The sequence below is a fragment of the Rhizophagus irregularis genome, chromosome 30, assembly GCF_026210795.1.
Source record: "Rhizophagus irregularis chromosome 30, complete sequence".
In the NCBI taxonomy this organism is placed as follows: Eukaryota; Fungi; Glomeromycota; class Glomeromycetes; order Glomerales; family Glomeraceae; genus Rhizophagus; species Rhizophagus irregularis.
Window position 1 is genome coordinate 359035 of NC_089458.1, and position 20707 is coordinate 379741.

The 20707-nt window shown below is 26.7% G+C and overlaps 7 protein-coding genes across 7 annotated transcripts; 6 read left to right on the forward strand and 1 right to left on the reverse strand.

Annotated features, from left to right (window-relative positions):
- Positions 1 to 248: 248 nt before the first annotated feature.
- On the reverse strand, positions 249 to 1098 carry OCT59_021500 (uncharacterized protein). Its single transcript, XM_025315800.2, has 2 exons — positions 1063 to 1098; positions 249 to 958 (listed from the first exon to the last, which is right to left on the reverse strand). The coding sequence occupies exons 1-2, from the start codon at positions 1069 to 1071 to the stop codon at positions 698 to 700; spliced, it is 270 nt and encodes an 89-aa protein (XP_025182016.1). The 5' UTR covers positions 1072 to 1098; the 3' UTR covers positions 249 to 697.
- A 128-nt stretch (positions 1099 to 1226) lies between these two features.
- OCT59_021501 (uncharacterized protein) lies at positions 1227 to 1790 on the forward strand (the record flags this gene model as incomplete). The annotated part of the gene is made up of 2 exons (XM_066146572.1): positions 1227 to 1635; positions 1701 to 1790. The coding sequence occupies 2 exons, from the start codon at positions 1227 to 1229 to the stop codon at positions 1706 to 1708; spliced, it is 417 nt and encodes a 138-aa protein (XP_066005696.1). The 3' UTR covers positions 1709 to 1790.
- A 260-nt stretch (positions 1791 to 2050) lies between these two features.
- On the forward strand, positions 2051 to 5294 carry OCT59_021502 (uncharacterized protein). Its single transcript, XM_025315801.2, has 5 exons — positions 2051 to 2197; positions 2294 to 2387; positions 2470 to 2668; positions 2756 to 4723; positions 4809 to 5294. Exons 1-5 carry the CDS (start codon positions 2185 to 2187, stop codon positions 5058 to 5060), a joined length of 2526 nt encoding a protein of 841 aa, XP_025182017.1. The 5' UTR covers positions 2051 to 2184; the 3' UTR covers positions 5061 to 5294.
- Positions 5295 to 5377: 83 nt separating this feature from the next.
- OCT59_021503 (uncharacterized protein) lies at positions 5378 to 6772 on the forward strand. The gene is made up of 4 exons (XM_025315802.2): positions 5378 to 5449; positions 5522 to 5581; positions 5660 to 6168; positions 6250 to 6772. Exons 1-4 carry the CDS (start codon positions 5398 to 5400, stop codon positions 6712 to 6714), a joined length of 1086 nt encoding a protein of 361 aa, XP_025182018.1. The 5' UTR covers positions 5378 to 5397; the 3' UTR covers positions 6715 to 6772.
- A 130-nt stretch (positions 6773 to 6902) lies between these two features.
- OCT59_021504 (uncharacterized protein) lies at positions 6903 to 8117 on the forward strand. The gene is made up of 3 exons (XM_025315803.2): positions 6903 to 7207; positions 7291 to 7367; positions 7457 to 8117. The coding sequence occupies exons 1-3, from the start codon at positions 6982 to 6984 to the stop codon at positions 7712 to 7714; spliced, it is 561 nt and encodes a 186-aa protein (XP_025182019.2). The 5' UTR covers positions 6903 to 6981; the 3' UTR covers positions 7715 to 8117.
- Positions 8118 to 14489: 6372 nt separating this feature from the next.
- Positions 14490 to 17266, forward strand: OCT59_021505 (uncharacterized protein). The gene is made up of 2 exons (XM_066146574.1): positions 14490 to 15539; positions 15631 to 17266. Exons 1-2 carry the CDS (start codon positions 15199 to 15201, stop codon positions 16472 to 16474), a joined length of 1185 nt encoding a protein of 394 aa, XP_066005697.1. The 5' UTR covers positions 14490 to 15198; the 3' UTR covers positions 16475 to 17266.
- Positions 17267 to 17581: 315 nt separating this feature from the next.
- On the forward strand, positions 17582 to 19934 carry OCT59_021506 (uncharacterized protein). Its single transcript, XM_025315807.2, has 9 exons — positions 17582 to 17949; positions 18057 to 18309; positions 18400 to 18472; positions 18558 to 18588; positions 18676 to 18863; positions 18929 to 19071; positions 19161 to 19194; positions 19424 to 19543; positions 19623 to 19934. The coding sequence occupies exons 1-9, from the start codon at positions 17664 to 17666 to the stop codon at positions 19659 to 19661; spliced, it is 1167 nt and encodes a 388-aa protein (XP_025182023.1). The 5' UTR covers positions 17582 to 17663; the 3' UTR covers positions 19662 to 19934.
- Positions 19935 to 20707: the final 773 nt, after the last annotated feature.

The window sequence follows — 20707 nt, forward strand, 5'->3', positions numbered from 1 at the left end:
TATGTCTGTGTAACCCTATCATGTGATTTATCCCGAATTTCATTTTTCAACGAGAAAGAAGAGAAAGAACAAATTCATTATTTTGTCCGGCGGTGCTATTAGAGCATCCCTGTTCGTTTTCATTTTTACCACCAAGATGACATCGCCTTGTAGCGGTTTGGTTATCAGTTGTTAGAGTTACTTTTTGATTTTATTTTTTTAATTTCTTTGTAATTTGTATTGTAATTTGTATTGTAACCTCGTGAAATAAAAATAAAAACAAATTCATTATTTTATTCACACTTTACCACTGCTTTACCGCACAATTAGGAATAAGTCTATCTACACTTAAACGACTTAAACGTAGTAAGCACAGTGGCTTTAATTAATATTTTTTACAGTTATCACAATTTAAGAGTAAAAATCATAATCAACTTTCTGTAAAATTTTTTCATAGCATTCCTCCATCCCAAATTATTTATTTATACTATTTTAACTGATAATTTTAAACTTATGTAACCCGTCACGAAATAAAGTAATATATATAAAATCAACACTATTAAATAATGAAAAAGTTCGCGTTTGAAAAAACAAAAAAATTTTTCACCAAAATTCTCTTGCAATCCGAAACAATATAAGGTTGAATTGTACTTTGTAAGAGAAACAAGAGAAACTTAACTTTTGATCTGAATAGTGATAATATTTAAACTAAAATAATTTAACCACCAGAAACAGGTGGAATTATAGCAACTTCATCACCTTCTTTAACTAATATTGATTGATAATCACATTCTACATATTCCATATTGATGGCATATAAAGAGGTTTCAAGTACTGGTACAAGTTTTTCGTGTCGTTTTTTTAATAAATCTGTTAAATCTTTGAGGGACATAGACATGCTTTGAGACGGTAATGAAATTTTTTCAGACGATACATTAGTAGCATCACGAGCCGTCGCAAAGTAAAGAATCGTGATTTCCTAATTAAAAAAAAAAATTCAAAATTAGCGTATTTCATTATTATTCCTTTAATAAATAATTGAAATTTCGTAAATTTCGTAAATTTCGTAGAAAAATTTATCACCTTTGACATTGATAGTGAGTTGGGAAAAAAATTATTTCGGATTTTCAATTTTCAAGATAAGTAATGACTCACGAGATTATCATCTGATACTTTCAGTATATATTGATAATCGCGATGATCAAAAAGCAAACTACTTTTTAGACACTACAAAAAAAGAAAGGAAAATGACACGAACTAAACCACGAACTAATAAAGATAGAAAGATGCAAAACGAGCCTTCTTTTCAACGAAGAGAACCTTATTTCTTGCGAAGTAGTAAAAATAAAAATAAATCTCCACGTGGAAAAAATACAGACATTACACCCGCGTTCATAACTTTTGCTAACGGTACACCTCCATGTGTATTTTTTGATGGTGTTGATGAGCCAAATTCTGAAATAGCTGAAAAATTGAATTTGCCACATGAAAAATACCAATTCCTCGATGATGAAGCAAAATTTATGGCACAGATCAATTATATTATGTGGGCTGCTGGTGCTCCTGAAAATGAAAAAAATGGAACGGTTCCGGCTTCTGACTTAAATCTTTCTCGGTATAACGGTTATGGAATTGCTTCATCATCAAAATCTACAGGTTGATTGCAATATAATCTTTATTACTATATATCAACAGTTTACTTATTTTTTCACTTTATCTAGGCATTTAGAGTCATTTGGTGTTGAGACTATGATAATTTAATTGATTTATACTTTTTCATGTGAAATAAATAATATTTTTTACTAAAATTTAGTTACCGGAAAATTTATTTTACTTAATTCTATATATGTTATTATAATGATTCTGTAATTCTTGCCTAAAATGTGATCCATTTTCATCATTTTCAAATTACGTTACTCATGTATGAAAACCATAGAAATCGTTAGAAAGTCCTAGATTATTCATGAAATGCAAATTCACGTAAAGTATTTTGATTGGTCAGATCAAATACAGCTCGAAAAAAAAATAAAATCTATATATAATGAGTTATGATGCTTAAGTTGGTCTTCCCTTTTTTTGATAAGAAATAAAGTTTTAGAAACTTAAAAAAAAAAAGTGCTTTGAATAGTCCTTTTGTTCTTTGTTTCTTGAGAATTTACTCGACTCCTTTGCGTCGGCAAGAGTAATTAATCTATATATTTTATAATGTCTGTTGTAGGTGCGTGCTAAATAATCTCTTATTCGAGTAGTTTCCGTTCTAGTTTTTAATGTTTGTAAGCTTACCATTGGTGTCTTATAATCCCACTTTTTATAGGTATTGATTTTGGAAATCTTAGTTCCAAGATTGCGGTAGCACGTAATCGTGGGATTGATGTAATTTGCAATGAAGTTTCGAACCGAGCCACTCCGTAAGTTACTTTTTTAAACTATAACTTGCTATCGTAAAATTTGTGAATATAATACCTGATTTTAATTTGAATTTCATAACAGATCTTTAGTATCTTTTGGTCCTAAAAAAAGATATTTGGGCGAAGCGGCCAAGACTCAAGAAATTTCAAATTTCAAAAATACAGTAGGTTCTTTAAAACGGCTTGCCGGTCGCACTTTTCAGGATAAAGAAATTCAAGAGATCGAAAAAGAATATATTAATGCAGAATTGGTAAATGAGAAAGGACAACTTGGTGTTAAGGTATGATCCAAATTAATTTAATGTATTTAACGAAACGGGCAGATTAGACAAGTTTTTTTTTTAATATTCATTTTATTGTTAACATAGGTCCAATACCTTGGCGAAGATCGTGTTTTCACCGGTACACAATTAATTACCATGTATTTTACTAAACTCAGAGAAATCGCTTCTGTCGAACTTAAAATCCCGGTATCTGATGTTGTAATCTCTGTTCCTGGCTGGTTTACTGATGTTCAACGAAGAAGTATTCTTGACGCAGCCGAAATTAGCGGTTTAAACTGTTTACGTTTGATGAATGATACAACTGCTTCCGCATTAGGTTATGGTATTACAAAGACAGATTTACCAGAGGATAAACCTCGTAATGTCGTTTTTGTTGATATCGGGCACTCAGGTTATAGTGTAGCAGTTGTTTCCTTTATTAAAGGACAATTGACAATCAAATCCACTGCATATGATCGACATTTTGGAGGACGTGATTTTGATCAAGTATTAGTTAATCATTTTGCCGAAGTATTTAAGGAAAAATACAAGATTGATATTAAATCAAATTCAAAAGCACTTTTCCGTCTTCGTACAGCAGTAGAAAAATTAAAGAAAGTTTTATCAGCCAATTCACAGGCTCCTATTAACGTAGAATCAATCATGAATGATGTTGATGTAAGTGCTATTATGTCTCGGCAAGAATTTGAGGAATTATCAGAACATCTTATTAGTAGGGTTGAAAGTCCTCTTATACAAGCATTGCAGGAATCAGGACTCAAAATGGAAGAAATTCATTCTGTTGAAGTAATAGGTGGCTCAACACGTATTCCAGCTTTAAAGGAACGTATATCAAAATTTTTTGGCAAGGAATTAAATTTTACACTTAATCAAGATGAAGCTGTTTCACGTGGTTGCGCACTTCAATGTGCTGTTTTATCACCTGTATTTAAAGTTCGAGAATTTTCAGTTCAAGATGTTACTCATTACCCAATTAAGATTAAATGGGAAAATATTCCTGAAATTCCAGACGAGGAATCGGAGCTTGTTGTGTTCCCAAAGAACAATAGCATCCCTTCGACTAAGATTTTAACATTTCATCGTAAACAACCGTTTGATATTGAAGCCCATTATGCAGAACCTGATAAAATTCCCGCAGGAATTAATTCTTGGATCGGCAGATTTTCGATAAAGGAAGTAGTACCAACCGATTCGGGCGATCTGAGCATTATTAAGGTGAAAGCCAGACTTAATGTACATGGTGTTTTGTCCGTAGAAAGTGCTCACGTTGTTGAAGAGGTAATTAAAGAAGAAAAAGAAGAACCGCCAAAGCAGGAAAAGCAGGAGAAGCAGGAGAAGCAGGAGAAGCAAGAAGAACAGCCAAAATCAGATGAACCGGTGCCAATGGAAACAGATAATAAACCTGAGGGACAACAGACACAACCAAAACCACAAAGTCCGGCAACAAAGAAAGTTAAAAAGCTTGTCAAAAAAAATGATTTACCACTGGTATCTGGTGTAGGATCATTAGACAAGACAATAATCGCACAATTAAAGGAAATAGAAGGTCAAATGATTGCAACTGATAAACTTGTTGCTGACACTGAAACTCAAAAGAACGCTCTCGAGGAATATGTATACGATATGCGAGGAAAATTGGATGCTACATATCAGGAATTTGTTAATCCAGCTGATAAGGATACATTCATTAATCTTTTGAATGATACTGAAAATTGGCTTTATGATGAAGGAGAAGATGCAACAAAATCTACATATATGGAAAAGTTGGATGGATTGAAGAAATATGGTAATCCTATTGTAGAACGATATCGTGAAGCCGAAGAACGTCCTAGAGCTGAAAAATCATTACGTGATAACATACAACATTTTATTCTCAGCGCTTCAAGTAATGATGAAAGGTTTAATCATATTCCTGATGAAGAAAAGAAGAGTGTTGTAGAAAAGGCTACAAAAACCTCAGAATGGTTAAATGAGAAACTGGCAGCTCAAACCAATGTACCAAAATACGAGACACCTGTAGTGTTCGTTCGTGAGATTTTAAAAGAACGGGAGGTATGTATAACAAAACCAAATTCAACAAATAAAGCAAATAAGGATTTATTTTTCTTATGACCTTTTTTTATTTATTTTTATGTAGAATTTAGTACATTTCGCGTCACCAATTTTATCAAAACCTAAGCCCAAACCTGAACCTAAACCAGAAGAAACACCAGCTCCCACAACTGCTGATAAACAAAATTCAGATACGCCCAAACCAGAAGGAACTACTACCGAAGATTCAGCAAAGGTAGAAAATGAAGAGACAAAAGAAAAGAAAGATGAAAAGACAGATGAAAATACAAATGAAAATGCTACCAATAAAGATCAAAGCGAGATGGATGTAGACTAAATTTATTTTTGTTTCTTAATTAGAAGGGATAACTGAACCTTTTTTTTTACACTTGTGCTAGATTATAATATATTTATTTAGAAAAAAAAACCAGAAAATAACAATTATTATGTAATTACCAACGTATTATATTGGCATTTTGCGAATCGATATTGCAAACAATAAAGAAATAGAGTAAAAAGAAATTTCATTAATTTCATTTTTAATTTTTTTTTTTTTTAATAAAATATGATTTAACCAAACGTCACGATGTCACATGGGTTCGTTATTTCAACTGTATCACAAGTTTACTATGCCGATTATCTTTTTTTTTTTTTGAGTCGAAATTTTGTCGAAAATGACAGAATTTCCACCATTGAAAAATGATTTAATTCTTCGTGCGGCTCGTGGTTAGTAAGGGTTAATAAAGATTATTTCTTTCTTGAATAAACTTATATATATTTTTTTTCATATTACACAAGGAGAAAAAACAGAACGAGCTCCAGTATGGATTATGAGACAAGCAGGAAGATATTTACCAGGTGAATAATTTTAAGTAAAAAACAATAGGATTTTAATTTAAGTTTAAATGATTTTTATAATTTATTTTAAAATTATAGAATTTCGGAAAGAAAGAGAAAAGCATGATTTTTTTACAATTTGTCGTACACCAGAATTAGCAACATTAGTTACTTTACAACCAATAAATAGGTATGATGGATTATTTGATGCAGCAATAATTTTTTCAGATATATTAGTTATACCACAAGCATTAGGATTAGTGGTAGAAATGATACCAGGAAAAGGACCACATTTTCCTTCACCACTTGAATTACCAGAAGATATTGATAAATTAAATAAAAATGTAGATGTATATAAAGAATTAGGATATGTATTTGAAGCTATTACAATGACTAGAAAAGCATTGGAAGGAAGGGTTCCTTTATTAGGATTTATTGGAGCACCATGGACCTTAATGGCTTACATGATTGAAGGGGGAGGAAGTAATACTTTATCAAAAGCCAAAACCTGGTTATTTAAGTATCCTGAAGAGAGTAAAAAATTATTACAGATTATTACTGATGTTGCAGTGAATTTTCTTATAGGACAAATTAAAGCTGGAGCTCAGGTAATTTTATACTTGCGATATAATATTATTAAAGTGATAATAAACTATATATATGATAATTTTATTTTTAAATTTTTTTAGATGGTTCAAGTATTTGAATCTTGGGGAGGAGAATTGTCACCACACGATTTTAAATTATTTTCATTACCTTACATCAAAGAAATTGCTAATAGAGTTAAAAATCAACTCAAAAATGATGCTGTACCAATGACAATATTTTGTAAAGGTTCATGGTATGCATTAGAATCATTATCAGAAATTGGATATGATACAATTTCATTAGATTGGACTATTGATCCAATATATGCTAAAAGTATTACCAAAGGTAGAGTAACTTTACAAGGAAATATGGATCCTAATGTTTTATATGGAAGAGATGAAAACATTCGTTCTACCGTTAAAACAATGTTGGAAGCTTTTGGTACAAATGAAAGATATATTGTTAATCTTGGGCATGGAATTTTACCAACAGTTGATCCTGAAGCTGTAAGAGTTTTCTTAGAAACTGTTCATAGTGTCGGGTTAGAATTGAATAAAAAAAATTGATAATCAAGTAATATAAATATTTAATCTCATAATAAAAAAATGATATTTATTTATTTTTAATTTTTCCCCGATTTGTTTGTTGAATGTTGAGAGGTTGTGTAACGTTAGTTCAACATCACGTGAATATCAAACGCGCGATATTTACATTTATATTTCAGCCAATTTTGGGACAATCAAAAATTTTTCTTAAATATAATGAAACTCTGGCACCATTCGATTAAGTGAACTTTGTGAACTTTCTTTCAATGACAATAATAATATTTTAATATGTACATCATATTTCGACGTATTATACCTTTTTTTACACGTGCATTTTTGGTTGGATTATTTTTAAGTTTTCTCATGACAATATTTGACATTTATTATTCAACAAAGTCACCTTCTCTTCTGTGCGTTCAAGTTACAAATATTAAAGTTTGGCTTTACGACTTTGAAGAAGTTGAAGATAAAGGACTTCGAGAATTTGCATTTGTAACGATGGATATTGATGGGGGTAAGAATTTTAATTGAAAGAAGAAAGATTAATGAAATATATTTAAAAAATTTTTATTTTTTTTTTTTAATAAATGAAATCAGATTTTACTTCATTATTCACATTTAATACAAAAGCCATCTTTGTATCAGTAATTGTTGAATATGAAACATCAACTCATGTAAGTGATAATAAAATTATTTGAAATTTTTCTTTATTTTTTTTTTAAAAAAAAATAAATATTAAAATTACTATTCAAAATTTTATTAGAAACGAAATCAAATAATGTTATGGTCAACAACAATAATGAAAAATTCCATAACACGAATAAAATCTCATAAAACATTAAATAAATATAGTTTATATGATATAACAAATAGTTTTAATGGAGTTAATGGAACGTACATAATAGAATGGAATGTTATACCAAAAGTTGGAATGATAAAATATGGTCGTGCAAATTCGAATGAATCAAAATTCGTTTGTGCTTTTCCGATGATAAATAATAATACTTCTATAAATGTTTGATTTAAAAAAGAAAAAGTATGTCATGAACATGTGGGATATTTGTTTGAATGATGATACGATGATATTGTTTTATGATTATAGTTTGATTATAGTGATTATAGTTATAGTTTGATTATAGTTTGATTATAGTTTAAATTATGTTATGATTGTTGTTTTGATTATTGTTGTTTGATATCTTTTGTTTATTGTCGTGATTGGAACGGAACAGTATTTATTTATTAAAAAGAAAAAAATCGAATCAAGTTGAATTAGTATCCTGATTGTGTCCCGATTCGGCGATAAATGTAGAAATTGTATAGACAATCTGGTATAAACAAGGGTTGCCCTTCATGTTCAAACATGATCTATCATTTTATGAACCGATATTATTAAACTATTAAACCGATATTATTATTAAACTATTAAACCGATGTTATTATTAAATTGATATTATTGTTAAATCGATTTTATTATTAATCGATATTATTGTTAAATCGATATTATTGTTAAATCGATATTATTGTTCAATTGATATTATTATTAAATCGATTTTATTGTTCAATTGATATTATTATTAAATCGATTTTATTATTAATCGATATTATTGTTAAATCGATTTTATTATTAAATCGATATTATTATTAAATCGAATAATCGATATTATTTACATAATTTCAAGGTTTGATTTTTTTGTAAAAAGCAAATTTCTAAACCCCTAAAAAAATTTAGCTTATGTAACGTAATAAACATAAAATTATTCCAGTACTAAGCTAAAAAAAGAAATTTTAATTTAAAATTTTTTATAAGCTCGAAAATTAAAAATTAAGAAAAAAAAAAATTTGTGTGATCGACTTATTTCAGAATTTTATACGTTTCCAAATTTAAGCAACCCTTGATTAACCCTTGATTGACCCTTGATTAACCCATTATTAATCCATTTACCAACGTTAAAAGAACTTTGAGATGAATTATGATTTTTTTATTTTTTTTATTTTTTTTAGCCCTACGGCATTACTCATGAACCCTACGTTTCGTTTTATGACATGGTTATGATTGACATCTGATATCCTATCCTATATTATATATATTTGGGGACGTTATGCATCTGTAAAAGGTCACGCCAAAAACTTTAAAACCGAACAATCAATTTTTCTAGTATTGAATATTATGAGTTTGATGATGATCTTTAAAAAATGATTGACACTATAAATTTACTAAACAGTTGCAGAGCAGATAGCAGATAGAGCAGATGATCTTTTTTAATTTCCAGGCAAAACTGCAATAACATCAAAATACATGATGAGAGAGCGTGAAAGAAGACTCATAAACATCGAATTAACATATGTTTAACCCCAATCATCCAAAAAAATCATTTGATATACTGTATAATAAAACAAGGAAGCAAAAAAGTTTCAATTAGACAAAAAAAAAAAAAAGAAAAAAAAGCCCCAGAACAATAAAAAATTCATTACAGGGGAAGGACCGAAGGAAAATGTAAACAAAACGTTTATCATATCCATATTCCTTTGAAAAAATAAAAAAAAATCATTTTTTTAAATAATAAATAAATTTCATATTTACATATATATATAATACACACACACACATACATATACATATATACATATATTATACATATACATATTACATATATATATATATATATTAATTTTAATTTTTCCTTTTTTCTTTCTTTTTGACTTTTCTTTGTTCTCCTTTATTTTATTTTTATTTTTATTTTTTATTTTATTTTATCTAATTTTTTTTTTTTCCCCCTCTTTAAAGTTGTAATGTGTATGTACAAGTAAGTTATGGTTTGAGCCTATTGAAAAAAAAGGTAAAAAAGATAATTTGATTGATTGAAGAAGAGATAATTGATTGATTGAAGATACCGTTTGACTTGTAACAAAGAAAAAAAAAAAAAAAAATTTTTTTTTTTAAATTAGAATTGGTTAAATTATTTTAATTGTTTTTTTAAAAAATAAAAGATGTTTATCCTTTTTTAACCGATTTATTATGATTTATTATGAAAGTAAATAAGATGTTTTATCCTTTTTTAAACGGTTTATTATGAAAGATAAAAAAAAATATAATTGTAACCTTTAAGAATGAAAAACTTTTTTTTTTGAATCATTTTTAAAATATGGGTTTATTGAAAAAAACAAGGTTTTTTTTTTTTTTTTTTTTTAAACTAAAAAAGTTGATCTTTTACTAAAAAGCGAAGGAAATGTTTATATTTATTTACAAGATTTTTTTCTTTAACGAACAAAAAAGAAAGAAAAATGCATCAATGCACCAAATCTTTTTTAACGAAATATGGGTTTATTGAAACAAGGTTTATAGAAAAGTTGATCTTTTACCAAAAAGCGAGGGAAATGGATTTTCAAAAAATAATTTTTTTTTTTTAAAAAAAAAACAAACAAACAAGTTCATACAAAATTTACAAACATGTTCATTAAATGAACAAAAAAGAAAGAAAAAATGCAAGAAAAAATGATAATGCAATAAATAATAATGCAAAGAAATAATACAAGAAATAATGCAAGAAATGAAACAAAAAGAAAAAAAAAGGTGAAAAGGTGAGAGAGAGAGAAAAACCCAAAAAAAATTTTTTTTTTCTCAGAAAAAAAAAACAATCCGGCATCAATCTGTCATGACTCATGACACATCTATCAAAAAAAAGCCTACTTACAATAACCTAATTGAATAAAGTTAAATAAAGTTAAAATAAGTTCAAATAAAGTTAAATAAAGTTAATTTATTTTATCACCGCCGGATTTACCTCACCGACCAAAGACATTACATTACATTTACATTTTAATATTTTGAATGAAAAAATTATTTTTTTTTAAAAAAAAAGTAAAAAAAACTTGAAAAAAACTGAAAATAATTTTAAATAATTACCTTGTCAAATAATATCAAATATCAAATTGCATAAAAATTTAATATTAGTTAAACTATTCAATTTTCCCCGATTATTTTATTTCCTAAAATAAAAGTTCCCGTTTGTGTATGTGATAAAATTTAAATTAAAAAAAAAAATTTCATTCATTCATGCAAAGAAATATGAAAATTTGGAACATTTTTTCCAAAGAATTCTAGGATAAAATTTTGTGCGTGTGACACAACAACCCTACAAGTCACCTAAATTAAATGGATAAAATCAATCCCGACCAAAAATTTCTTAACAAATGACAGGGCGCAAAATTTACGACATAAAACATTTCACACAAATGTAATACCTAATAAAATTAGACAACAAAACACATGTGAAAATTTTAATCGGTTTTTTAATAAATTAATAATAATAATAATAATAGAAATGATAAAAAAAACGGGGTTGGAAAATCTTTTTTTTAAACAATTATCATGACAAATTTCAAACGAACCAATTGTTTATTTTAAAATCAATTTTCATATGATTTCCATTTAAGAAGGATAAAAGGAAAGAGAATAATAAACACGAAATTTATTAAATCAATTTTGCGCAAATCTATATTACTATATTTCGAAATTTCGGAATCCACAGTCGGAATCTATTTGCGGAATCTAAAATAACTTTGATTGTTTGATTGTTTTCTTTTAATATTTTAATACACAATATTACATACATTATATACATTATAATATTATGATATTATACATTATGTTAATATAAATAATAACATGAAATCAAACAAGTTAAACAAGTTTTTTAATTAACGTTGTTAATCGTTTTTTTTTTTTTACTGCACAGTGCACACTTACTTAAAATTAATTTGTATATCCAATATGATAATTCATTCATGATATGTCATCCCTGCATGATTTTCATTTGAAAGATATGATATTTTTCCTGCGAACGTCCCTTATTATCATAATTTGCTACGGATATACGGATAAGGTCAATTTGATAGTCAGCATTGCTTATATTCAATAATAAGCGTTAATCCTGTTTTTAATTATATCAAGTTATCACACTTATAAAACTTTATTTCACATATTTCACATCCAATAATTCCCGCAGCATTTCCCCACATATTTTTGTTTCACGTAAAACATTATATGCATGTTCCGTTATATAATCTAAATAATATCATATTCAAAAATTTTCAACGTTATTTCTTTTTAAAAAATTTTTTTTTTTCAATGGTAAAAAAAAAAAAATACTTAATTTGGGATTTTTATTTTAAACCAATCATTTTTCATTTTCATTAAAAAAAAAAGATTTAACTTTAAAAAAAAAAAAAAAAAAATCAACCGATGAATAAACCGAATCTTTGGAAAGTTTTTTCTTTATATTAAAAAAAAAAAAAAAAAAAAATTTAATAAAAGTAAATGAATGATAAATGAGATAAATGAAATAAATGAATAAAATGATAAATGATGAATACAAATACAAATAATAATAAAAGAAATTACAAATAAAGATTAAAAACTTGATAAAAAAAGTTACTCGCAACTGCGCCAGAATTGGACCGCGTAAATAAAAAAATTGCGTTTTTTTTTTATTTTTTTTAAAAAAATTGAAATATCACATAATAATTACTAATATGACTAAATGTAATAAAATAATAAATTCATTTTTAGCGCAATTTTTATTTTATTTTTTTTAAAAAGAAAATTCTATTTATAAAAAATGCAATGTTTTAAGCCTTTTGATACTCGATTGAAAAAAAAAAAAATTATTACAAGATTACGGCGAATTACTACTTATGTAGGATTTTCTATCTCGGGAACATATTAATAACGTGTCGAATAAGAATCGAAACCTCACAGATAAGAACCTCTTATCAGCAAAAGTTAAATTAAAATCCTTGTATAGTTAGAACATTGATAAGTTATGGGAATATATTGTTTAATGTGTGTTTCTTTTTGATTCGAAATTTTCCTCTTTTTAGAAAATTTTTTTTTTAAAAAAAAAATGAAACTTTTTTTTACTCAATTATAACATAGTACAGCATTTTACTGCATTACCTTACACCTTCTTATTACCTTAATTGAAAAAATGTGAGAAAAAAAAAAATTATTAAAACCTGAAATACCTGAAATAATAAAATTTGATGGTCATTACATATTTATCTGATAAAAATAAAAAAAAATTATTAAGCATAAAAAAAACGAATTATATAATTTTATATCCTGTTTGATGGTTAGTTAAAATTGCCAAACAGTTCTGTATTTGTTTTGGTCCGGGCACTGACCACTTACGATTTTTGATAAACCTCATTTATCATAGATGCATATGAGATGATATCAGATTCGAAAAATTTTTTTTTTTTTTCAAATTTCCTGTTTTTTTTTTTTACTAACAGTTGATCAAAAAAAAAGTAAAAAATTTTTTTTTATCCAATCAAATCATTCCATTAATTATTAATATTCCAGAAATTCGGTAATATATTATTATATATTATTTGAGGCTTTTAACTTCAAAAAGTGATGGCGAAGAAGATAACGCGATACGTTCTAAAAGTTGCGTAACATCCGAGTTCCGAATAGCATAAAGTCCGTAACAATACTTATTATACAAATAAAATTTAATTTTTAATTTTAAAAAAATCATAATAAAATAAAAAACTTGATATACTTGATATAAAACAATTCTTATTATAATAATACCTTTTTTAAATATACAAAAAACACATGGGGACTTTCTTTCGAATCGATCTTCAAAATCTTACACGGTTTGTAGTGTGAATGTGGATTTTGAATGAGATTTGGTGAACCGAAGGACAAATAAAAAAAAAATATTTTTTTAAATCTGTTAATAATACCCATTATTACTATCACATTGTACTTCGGGAAGGACGCGGTAATTGAAACTTTGATGATGTGAAAGTTTTAAGGGTGAAGATAAACAAACACCTAAACATGGTTACAACAAACCTCCTTGTATTATATTCTTCCCCCTGTTAAAAAAGAAAAAAAAAAAGATTAGGATACCTTTGAATAATTGAATAATTTGATTTTTATTATATTTTATGCATTTTATATTTTTTTATATACTCTATAATCTTATATATCCATATTAGGACACAGTTAAGATAAAAGTGTGTATGCTATTTTAGTATTAGATAAATTTCATCATCATAATTTCTTTAAATGCTAGTAAAAAAAAAGCTTTTTTTTTAAAAAAAACGCCTCATCTTTTTTTTTGTTCAAAAATAACTTGGATTGTGGCATAGCTTTCCATGATAAATGTTGCTTTTCCAGTTATCCTAATTTCGAAATTCTTTGGCGGGTAAAACCATTATTTTTTTTTAAAAAAAAAATAAAAAATAATAATAATATAATAAACACAATTAAAAATTCAATACAAATTATCATGTTGTGTGATATCAGCCATCATATAATAATAACGAATTGACCACAATATAAATAATATTAATATATTATGATATAATTGTACATTCAAAAAAAAAAGATTACACTAACTGAAAAAAAAACGTGCTTTTGACACCTTTCTTATGCGCATGGAAAAAAGATGATTTTTTTTTTTTTCGATAAAATTTTGATCCTCATGATTACTTGCAATCGAACAATATCTAAAAAAAATTTTCTTGTCACAAACTTGATATTATTTATATCCGAAATTGTGTACAAGATTATTATTTTTATTTGCCTCGGATTTCCTGAACCTGATCAAACTTTTTTTTTTTTTTTTTTTTTTTTTGTGATAAATTCACAAAATATTGGAATTAGCACATGCATTTACATTTAAGCTTGGTACAAATATCCTTTCATGAAATTGCCTTTCTTATTTATTACATATATACATATATATATATATACATAAATTTTTTTTTTCTTGTTGGGGGAGATTTTCGAAATATAAATAAAAAAAAATTTTTTATAAAGTAAGACTATAATGTAAAATATGTTACATATGATGATACGGTGATGCTACTAAATTAACATGTGAAGGAAGGATGAAGGATGTGCCCAACTTATGCCAACAAGATTTACATTGGTTTTCCAACCACGATATATTTACATGTACTACAAATGTACAAAAAGTAATATAAATTCATCCAACCCCCCTCCCCTGATATATTTAATTACTTTAATTTTCTTATATATATACCCTTTTAGCACGTTAGTCTTTTTTCAAAGCAAATAAATAAACTTTTTTTTTTTTTTTTTTTTTTGTGGAGGGGATATAATCACTCTCGTTACCTTTATATTCTATGTACATAATATTATTTTAGAAATTTTTTTTTCTATTTTTAAAAAAAAATTTTTTTTTTTTCAAAGAAAAAAAAATCCATCCATCAAATAAAATATAAACAACTTTCCAAGCTTTAAAAAAAAACATATTTAATATATATATAAACCATTTTTAATATATAATAAATACATATTATTTTAATGCTATTATATATAATAACGCTATAACGCGGGGAAAAAAAAAAGAAAAATCATAATTTAAAGCTAATTTATCCCATCGGGAAGATATTTTTCATTTGGGAGATTTTTTTTCAATCGAAAAATTTCGTCTCTATATTTAAAAACTTCCGTACGGTCACATGTTGGATGTGTTATGTTTACATCTTTTACACAATTCAGATCTGATGGCTGCATTAACAAAAGAGAAACCAATAACAGCTGACAAGAATGTCTATACCAAACAAGCAGATTATACAAAAGCTTGGAAACATGGTAAAAATGGTAAAAATATCCATTATACAAAACAATACAAATGTCATGAACCATTATTACAAAGGCATCGTAATCCTGATATAAATTATAACAAGAAACAGTTCAAAGAAGAAAAACATCGATGTTATAATGATGAACGATCGGTGCCAAATGAAGAGAATGGAGAGAAGGAGAAACAAGTTCCAATAAAAAAGTTTGATAAAAAAATGTAAGTTTTTTTTTTTCAATAAAAAAAAATATGATAAATATTTATTTATATTTATTTATATATTTACATTTTTTTTATCTTTTTTTTATAGCAATACAAGTTATACCCCTTTCACTTTGGGTTTACACGTTTTAATAATATTTCAACATATTTATACGTTATATACCACACCAACATCATCCATCCCATTACGTTTTGCTTCATTTACTCAATTAGTATATGTTACTACTACTTGTTTTCATATTGCCACTTTATTAGCAAGTATATTCAAGATAATAAAATTAGAAAGAGCTTTCGTATTATATGGAACATGGGTGATTTGGATTGGTTGGGCTATGTGTTTATGGCTTATACGACCTGAAGATAGACCTGATTTATTTAGAGCTCTTACTGCAAATGGCGGTGGTGGTATTAATCGTTATTACGTTAATCTTAATGGATCTTATGATATTGAAGACCTTCTTGCCCCTATGGATGTTTCACCTTTTCTTATGCATGGAAAATGGTCAACCACCACCTTACCTATAATTTCTTTCTTCTTATTACTAGTCATTCGTCGAAATCATTGGGGTTTAATCACTTGGGAACATTTAGTTTTATTGGATTATTCAAGAACTCTTAAATGGTATCGTACTTGGTGTGTAGCCGGAGCTGGTGCTGGTTGGATGCTTACATGGGAAGCTGCTAAATTCTGGCTACTCAGGATTCCATTTTCTGAAGGTGAAATGATACTTCATAGAACAGATCTTCCAACATTTCCTGGAGTGTTTAACGTTCTATGGGCCAGTAGTATTGCTGGTATACTTATGGTATGCTGGTGGAGCTTTTGGACCTTTCAATATCGTGGAGTTGTATGGAAGAAAGAATTTAAAGAGGGTGTTGTAGTTTGGTCATCATCAGATGGTTTAGTATGTGTTGGTGCTATTAGTTGTTAATGGGTATATAAGGGTTATATGGTATAATTGGTATTATTTGGTAATTACTATTGGTATTTTTATTTGGTTCCCTTTAAAACAGAACATTTGTTTTAAAATTTTGGTCATTTTGGTATATGGATTCATTCGGTCATTTTGGTTTATGGGATTTATTCATTTCAAAAAATTATTCATTTATTATTTTTACTATTCACGTTTTTTTTATTATTCACCGAACAATTGAACAATTTGGATGAAAATGATTTTTTCAAATCTTTTTTAAATTTCCCCAACTTTCCCCTCCAAAAAAAAAAATCATTTAATCTTAAAAAAATCACTTTGATTAACATCGATACAATTTTGTAAATTTTCATTTCAAAAAAAAAATCAAAAATTCAAAAATTCAAAAATACAAAAAATCAAGAAAATCAAAAAAAAAAAAATAATTACGACATTTGTGCGTAAATAATTTTTAATGCTTTCTTTATTTTTTTCTTTATTTTTTTTCATTGTGTAAATATTTGGATAGGTTTTAAAAAAAAAATTCATTTTTTTTTTACATCATTATTTTTTTTTTATTATTATTTTCCACAAAAAAAAACAAAAAAAAAAGGAAACCGTTTAAACGTACAAATTAATAATGCATTTATTTTTTATGTACTCTTTGTATCTTTTTTTTACCTTTTATCAAAAAATTTAATTTTTTTTTTTTAAAAAAAAAAACCAAAAGTATTGTATTTTTTATATTCATATAATAAAAATTTTTTTAATTCGATATATAGATAAAAAAAAAACAATTAATTATTGACGTCATATCATTCTTTTGTTCTAAACTTTACATAATAAGAGTAACATGATAAAAAAAATAAATGATAATCAGGTATGTAATCAATTATCAATGTAATCAATCCATTTATAGTTTAGTCTTTTATTAAGGAAAATACTTTTTGTAAAAGATATTTTTACAATTTTTACAAATTAGGAAAACGATACCAGATATTCATATATAACTATACAAATGGATTAGATTATCTTACAAATTAGGAAATGTTCATTTCACAAACAGGTTTATCCTTTTTTGATACGATTAATGATATATTCGGCTGATAGGGAGAGTAACTTAACTTTAAAATCGTAAAGTTTTTGACCCTTTTTGGCTTTCAAAAAAAAAGAATTCAGAACGATTTTTTTTAATATACGTAAAGAAAAAATGGTTAAATTTACGCTTTTAGCTTTGCTCGCTTTATTTCCTTTAGCGTTAAGTGCTCCTCCTTGTTCTCATCAGAAACATGTAAAATCTACTTTTGATTTGAATTATCAAACAAACTCTGAACCTTTATTTGGAAGTTTAAGATTAATACAGACTGGTGAAGATAAAGAACCGGAATGGATGACTGAGAATGATGTTATGAAATTAAAAAGGAATAATATTAATTTTATGGATGTTACTGATTATTTGGAACTTGGAACACATTACAAACCTTCCAATAGACGCGGTAAAAATTTTTGATCTTTTAATCACATTTTAAGCTAACTAGTTGACATTAATTTTTATTCGCTGACTGATCGATCTCGATAATAAAATCACGATTCATAATTTTAGAATATCCGGTAAAACCTTCTTATAATGAGGAAGTTAACCCCTTCATTGGAAATCTTACTACCAAATATATGGAAGAGAATCTTGAAAAATTCACTTCTTTCCATAACAGATATTATCGTTCTGAATATGGTTTAGAGTCTTCAAATTGGCTTTTTGATCATATTTCTAACATTATAGAAAATCATGGTGATAAGAGTGTTTTATCCATTCGAAAGTTCTCGCACAACTGGAAGCAAAATTCTATCATTGCACGGTATGTTAAATTCATGATTTTTGTGATCGTTTTTTTCAAGGTTGAAATATAAAGTTTGTATATATATTTATAAATATATATATTAATAAGATTTGAAGGTTATGATCCTGATAAGAGTAACGAAGTTGTAATTGTTGGTGCACATCAAGATTCGATACATATGGTATGATAAAATATTTTAAAATATTTCGGAAATATCAAAAATTTCATTTAAAATATTGAAATCCTAAATAATTATTATTTTGTAGTGGCTTCCAACTTTTGGTAGAGCCCCTGGAGGTAATAAATTTTGAAAATTTTCCTATTATTATTATTTGAATGACTTTGATATAATTTTATTCTAAAGTAAAATCATTTATTTAATAGCTGATGATGATGGAAGTGGTACCGTCACTATATTGGAAGCATTTAGAGTATTAGTAACCGGAGGATTTAAACCGCAAAGACCTGTAGAATTTCACTGGTATTCTGCTGAAGAAGCCGGTCTCTTGGGTTCACAGGCCATTTCCTTGGAATATGAAAAACAAGGAAGAAATGTTATTGGCATGATTCAGGTATTTAAATAAAATAAAATTGAATAATACGAATATTTATATTAACTTTCAATTTTTTTTAATAGAATGACATGACAGGATACATTGGAAGTCGTAGCGCGGAGCATATTGGAATTGTTAATGATTATGTGGATGAAGATTTAACCAGTTTCGTAACAAAACTCATAGGTTCCTACGTTGATATACCTTTTTCATTAACCAAATGCGGGTTAGTTTACAACTGAAATTACATAAATATAATTAATAATAATAATTTTAATAATTCTAATTATTTATCCATTATTTTGTTATTTTCAGTTACGCTTGTTCCGATCATGCTTCATGGCGAAAGGTTTGTAGATGTCAACTGTATCGGTCGAAGACCGATATAGTCCATTATCTCACTTAATTAGTATTGATATTGATTAATATTGTACCAAGTATTTGATTTACCTATTGATTAATCTTGGTACAAAGTATTGATTAATATTGATCGATTAAACAAATATTATTATGATCCTGAACAATAAATGAGTTTATTTGATTGTTTACTTACTTTTATTTATTAATAATATTACTAGGCCGGTTTCCCCTCTGCATTTGCTATTGAGGGTGATTTTAGTGACTCGAATCCTCATATTCACTCTCCAAATGACTTAACTAAATACATTAGTTATGATCATATGCTTCAGTTCTCAAAGGTTGGTTTAATTTTTATTTTATTTTATTTTGAATCGGTAATCATTGTCGCTAACTTTGTTTTTTTTATTTCTTAAATAGTTGAGCGTTAGTTTTGCTGTTGAATTAAGTCACGCTTAATTTTCTTATTGATGACTTTTTTTTACATTCTAATTGTTCCCTTTGTCAAATAATTGCTCCCTTTGTCAAATAATTGTTCCCTTTGTCAAATAATTGCTCCTTTTGTCAAATAATTGTTCTCTTTGTCAAATAATTGCTCCTTTTGTCAAATAATTGTTCTCTTTGTCAAATAATTGTTAAATTATTGTCAACATAATAAACGATTTATTTAAATTTTAATCCATTACTTTTTACAATGTAAAATGGATTCTTTTCTGTACTAAAGAGTAAAGATATATTTATTTATCGACCATTTGTCTAAATATGCGCTAATAAAATAACTACATGTAGACCGATCAATTTTGCGCAAATCCACATGGTTTATTCATGTGCGGATCCTAATCGATTAGTAGATTCGGACCGATATTAATTCCAATTTTTTCTTAACCGACCTAACGAGTATCCCCTATTCGATGATTAGCGTGATTTTCCAATATTATTTATTAAGGTTTGTTTATGAAATCAGGTTACCAAGTTGTTTATCAAAAATATAAATAGAAAATGATTTTTAAGAGGTCGAAAGCATCATATCATCATTATTTTCGAGGATCAGTGACTTAAATTGTGAAACTCAAAAAATTATCCTTGCGAAAAAGAATTTATACAATTCCAAAAATGGAATCTCATCTCGGAAAAAGAATTTATTCGCTTCCCATGTCAAATTCAATATTTATGAAAATACTTTCTGGTTGGCAAAATACGGAATATTGATTGTAAATAGTATTTCATCATTGATCATTTACAATATTCACACTTTTTCAATACAAATACGATAGAATCACACAAAGTATAATATATAAGAACCTTTTAAGATAAGTTAAAATTATATATATAATAAATAAATGAATTAGAACTTTTTTAAAAGATAAAAAGAATTTATTGTTTTGAATTAGATAATTTAAAATGAAATGATATAATAAAATAAAAATTTATAAGAACTTTAAATAAAGAAATTTATTGTTTTGAATTAGATAATTAAAATGAAGTGATATTTTATAAATCTGAGA